Below are 5187 nucleotides of genomic sequence, written 5' to 3'. Positions count from 1 at the left end.
AATCATGTGGCAAAAATCACTCTTTGGCCCTCAGTTCAACCGTAAAAAAATAGAGTAGAGATCCTATCAGAATCATCCCTGTAGGCGTACATCGTTGATAGAGTAGCCATAGTTCTCAAACTAACCCTCTAACCCCTTGTAGTATCGCTTTGGAACTTCTTACCCTGTAGTTTAATTTGCCAGATGGATCCTCCAAAATGAACTTTTTTACTCTTTTACCCTGAGAGAAAAAGAAAATTATTTTGGCAAATGGACAAAGTGATGGTAAGAGAGTCGAAAAGATTCACTCAGGGATCTATACGCAAAACTCAAACTACAAAGGTAATAAGTTCATTAACTCTATACTATGGAGGTCTGTGTACAATTAACCCAAAAAAAAATATGATATTCTCTAAATTGAGGGGAAAAAAAGTAACATCGCCTTACATTCAGAAGGTGCAAATGCTAATAAAATAATTTAGAGCATACAAGCGGCTACACTGATATAGTACACGGGGTGCATCTACAATGAACCTTTGAACCAGACTCGATCCAGTAAACCAACACCCTACCCTCGTGAATAGATCTGTTGCGTTGCTGCCATCGACTCTCTAGCACTTTGAAGCTTTTCTAGTTCAGCGAGAACTTCTGCGATATTTGGTCGGTTTTTAGGGTCTATATGAATGCACTGTAAAGCCAAAGAGGCAATTGTCTGAGCTCCTTTCTTGGAGTATTGACCCCCTAATCTTGTGTCCATTATTCTGAACATTTTCCTTTTGTTGCTCAAGAACGGCTTTGCCCATTCTACTAGAGTCTCCTCTGCGGCACCTCTGTCTTCGTCTAGCGCTCTGCGTCCTGATAAAAGCTCTAACAGCACGACTCCAAAGCTGTACATATCGCTCGTTAAACTTAAACGACCTGAAATATCATGACAAGGGGAGACTGAGTATTTAAGTATCATGCACTGTTAACATGTTATCAGATATCTTGCTTGTGACATAACAAGTTATACAACCATGTACATGTTCACAGGCACAAAGGAAATTATTCCTTCTAATATTTCTTGCCAAAGGATGGCAAGTGAAGAAAACTTAACTAGTGCTTTTGAAGTTTATATAGTTTGTCTATGTCAAATAATCGTTTAACAAGAGTTGGTTGTGTAATTTCCAGGAAAAGTTGTAAGGAAAGAAATGGTATTGGCTATATCTACGCATGTTCAACTATTGGAATAAAAATAAAGTTTAACGAAAATAGAAGATGCGAATCAAAATTCTAACCCGTGGCAACGTATTCTGGAGCAGCATAACCCCGAGTTCCAACTACCCGGGTTGAAACATGAGTATTATCTCCAGTAGGGCCATTTCTAGCTAAACCAAAATCAGATAGCTTTGCATTGAAATCCTGCAAAAAAAAAAAAATGTTAAGGTAAGATACACCTGGCATATATACCAGTGATTAAGGAACTTAATGATAGCATGTGTTCAACGTAATCATACCGAGTCAAGGAGAACATTTGAAGCCTTTAAATCACGATATATTACTTGGATCGGTAAACTGTGTAGGAATGATAATCCTCTAGCAACATCAACAGCAATATTCACTCGCATATTCCAACTTATTGGCTGCGCCCCTCCTACAAAAGATGAAAATGGTTGTCAAAAATCTAACTAAAGCGGTACAGATTATGAACTTATGTATAGGTAACACAAAGAATGAAGCATCGCAGAAATAGTAATATACTCTTAAATAAATGATTCTCCAAGCTTCCTCTCGGCATGAACTCATAGACAAGAAGTTTGTTATCGTCCTCAGAACAATATCCAATAAGTTTCACCAAGTTTTCATGGTGGAGCTGACCTAGATAGGTAACTTCTGTCTGCAGAAATGAGAAACAAGCAATACAATAAGAATATGATCATCCAATGCCATCAAAACAAGAATAAATCCCACTACATATCCAGAGTTTAGTGTCATTTTCACATAATTGCTTATGTTTCAGAAACCCATCAGTGCAAACATTTGTCCTAAAGAATTGGCACTTTCAAATTTTCTTCCAAGCAGGAAAGGCTAGTATCATCTCACAAAAAATTTCTATCATAAATAACCAGAGAATAAAGTAATAAGATTATAGTTAATGCGAAAAGAGAGATTAGGAGGAGGCCTAAGAGAACTTTAATTAAAACGGTTAAGAATGATGTGATAATGATCTACTGAAGGAGATAACCCCTCAATAGCACTGAGAAATTCTTAAATTTACGAAACGTAAACGAAGAGAATCAAGTAATAAAGAATGTATATATCAAGAGCTACATACAAGCCATTCCTTGTGTCCTTGAAAGCTTTCCCGTTTCAATTTCTTGACCGCCACAACAATACCAGTTCCCGGTCTAGTAGGCGCAAATGTCTTCTCATCGATCCACCCTTTGAACACGCATCCAAATCCTCCTTCACCAAGAAAAGAATCGGAACGGAAGTTTCTTGTTGCAGCCTTCAACTCATTCAAGCTGAAAGATTTCAACTTGGTAGGTGATCCATCAGTATTATTGAATGATTGCAGCCTTCAACTCATTCAAGCTGAAAGATTTCAACTTGGTAGGTGATCCATCAGTATTATTGAATGATGGAAGAGAACTTGTGGCTTTAGATGAAGGATTTCAACTTGGTAGGTGATCCATCAGTATTATTGAATGATGGAAGAGAACTTGTGGCTTTAGATGAAGCCTTCTTGCTTGAGTCAGTTGAGATTGAAGTACTACTCCCTGTCAGTGTATTCTCTGAAGAAAGAAAAATATTTTCATAAAGATTTTGCATTCAGAAGAATCATGTTCCTGAATTTCATCAATTGTTATTAAAAAAAAAGAGCCTTTGCAATCAATTGTGTATTTTTATCTTGCGAGGAGAATACACAACAAATACTAGTAAGCAAATGAGAGAATAACATGAAATAAAACAAAATAAAGCGCATCTAAATTCTTTTTATAGAGTGGAAAATACACAAGTAATCACAGTCAATTCTAATTCTAACCATGTCAAGCTTTATCACAATTTATCTCAGAAGGAGTTTGTAAACAGTTTGCACATTTTTGTTCCTAAAAATTTATGCTTTAGGTTGCTAGATATCAAAATATATAGAAATACATCAAGAAGAGGAATAAAAAGGAATAAAGGACAACATATAGAGACATCTAAAATGATTGATAGGCGAGAGAATTGAACTTATTGCTTCCAACACGATTTAACGCTGGATATGCAAATAGGAGAACCTCAGCATGATACAAAATTATATGATGAGCAAACCATTAATTGATCCAAACCCATGATTTTAAACAGTTGCACATTTGTTTAGAATCCATACTAAGTGTTTGGGGAGAAAGATCAAACTATAAATTTTCCAAGGAAATAAACCCAAATATAGAGCAAAAAAAATAGAATCAATTAATTAGAAAAAACTCACTTGAGGCAAATGGAGATGAAGCATTTGCACATCTAGTAGGTCTCCCACAGAGATTTCCCATTGGTGCAGTCACCAAAAACAACTCTCCAACAGCCAAGTTCCAAACATACACCTATCAATTTCATATCTTATTTAAATATAACATTACAAGAAAAAATATATTAAAAATGATATGATATAGTAAGAGAAAGAACAAGCCATCTTTGACTGGAGAGCTCAGTCAAATTATACACCGAAAAAAGAAAAAAAAAAGGTCCGTGGTCAACGTAATCCATAATATCAAAGTATGTCCACTTCGGTTGTTAGAAATTTCCAAGTTCTTGACTCTTTCAAATTGGCCACCTAAGCATTTTGAAATCTGGAGCTGACACCCATAAAAATTTAAACCCGAACCCATATCAGATTTTGCCCTCGAAGTCCCAGTGGGACATTGGAACAATGACTCGACTCAATTGGCTATTAACGAAAGTCAAAAGTAATTATAGAGGCTGGTGTTCTCAATTTGTTTCATATAGAAAGCTACATTTGTCTTCTAGATTCAAAGAAAATTTGACGAAGACAAATGCTGAGTTGGATTAGTGGGATTTAGACTTCAGAGATTGGTGGGGAGAACCTTTATGTGGTATCATTGACTTTCGGAGGTAAAATTAGACTTCAGATATTGGTGGGGAGAACCTTTATGTGGTATCTTTGACTTTCGGATGTAAGTTTTTTTAAGACTCAAATAATCATAGCATCATTGTTTGGGGGCAGATATATAGAAGACCTGCTGAATTATGTTACATGCAACTGAAGTTGTAGTCACAATTGCGACTATGAAAATTGCTGTAAAAAAAGAGAATATTAGTATATAATCCGAAAATAAAAGGTCAAAAAATCAGGCCTAGATGGGAGCAGCCTGTTGGGAATTTTACGCCGAAACCCCTAAAACAGCAGAAACACAGTATAGAGAAAATACACCAAGATTTAACGAGGCCCGATAACTTTCTACGTCCTCAGGAGTCACACAATTAATTTTTCTTATTAATCAACAAGAAATTACAACATAAGAGCAGATCTCAAACTTGAGATCTCTCAATAAATACGAAGATTCTCCTCTCTTAAATATTCCCCCCTCTTAAACTCTCTCTTTAAATACAATCTTTAAATTCTCTCCTCAAATTCACTCTTGAGAGTTGGAGAAAAGAGAAAGGGCAGAGGAGAAATCACCTCTGGGAAGAGAAGAAGCGCCGCCAAAAGATCGCGAGAAGAACACCGATCTCGTGCCCTGGGGTTTCCCTTTTATAGGGAAACCCTAGCTGAGCTGTCGATAGGCTGTCGACAGGCTGGATCCGCTACGAGCAAGGAGCCGCTCGAGCTCGCCTGATCCCGACCTCGAGCTCGCCTGCGTGTCCACGACCTCGCCTGAAGCCGCCACAATTTCGAGCTCGCCTCGCCTGCAGCCCTGCTCGCCTGCAAGGATCTCGAGCTGGAGTAGAGGTATGGTCTTCACCCTAATTCCAACAATCTCCCACTTGGAGACCAAACCGACGTCAGCAGGCTATCTTAACAAGCATTTACTCCTGTGTGGCTTCGCCCTCATCACCTATGCATGAAGACCAACTGAAGTTGCGCACAACTCTATTTTCTGAATGGTCACCGTTTTTGTTAACATATATGTTGGATTCTTACTTTCTGCAATCTTCTCCAGTTTCAACACGTTATTTTCCAATAGGGATCTGATGAAGTGGTACAGAAGCCCAATATTCTTCGTT

The 5187-nt window shown here is 37.6% G+C and overlaps 1 protein-coding gene across 1 annotated transcript; it reads right to left on the bottom strand.

Annotated features, from left to right (window-relative positions):
• Window positions 1-350: 350 nt before the first annotated feature.
• LOC109827149 (probable serine/threonine-protein kinase PBL2) lies at window positions 351-3772 on the bottom strand. Its single transcript, XM_020394111.1, has 7 exons — window positions 3434-3772; window positions 2633-2753; window positions 2294-2492; window positions 1720-1855; window positions 1476-1612; window positions 1257-1380; window positions 351-897 (listed from the first exon to the last, which is right to left on the bottom strand). Exons 1-7 carry the CDS (start codon window positions 3492-3494, stop codon window positions 548-550), a joined length of 1128 nt encoding a protein of 375 aa, XP_020249700.1. The 5' UTR covers window positions 3495-3772; the 3' UTR covers window positions 351-547.
• Between the last annotated feature and the right edge of the window lie 1415 nt (window positions 3773-5187).

This window comes from Asparagus officinalis, unplaced genomic scaffold (genome assembly GCF_001876935.1).
Source record: "Asparagus officinalis unplaced genomic scaffold, Aspof.V1 AsparagusV1_Un53, whole genome shotgun sequence".
Lineage (NCBI taxonomy): Eukaryota > Viridiplantae > Streptophyta > Magnoliopsida > Asparagales > Asparagaceae > Asparagus > Asparagus officinalis.
Note: the sequence above shows the minus strand (reverse complement) of the source record. Positions and strands in the feature narration are given on the sequence as shown.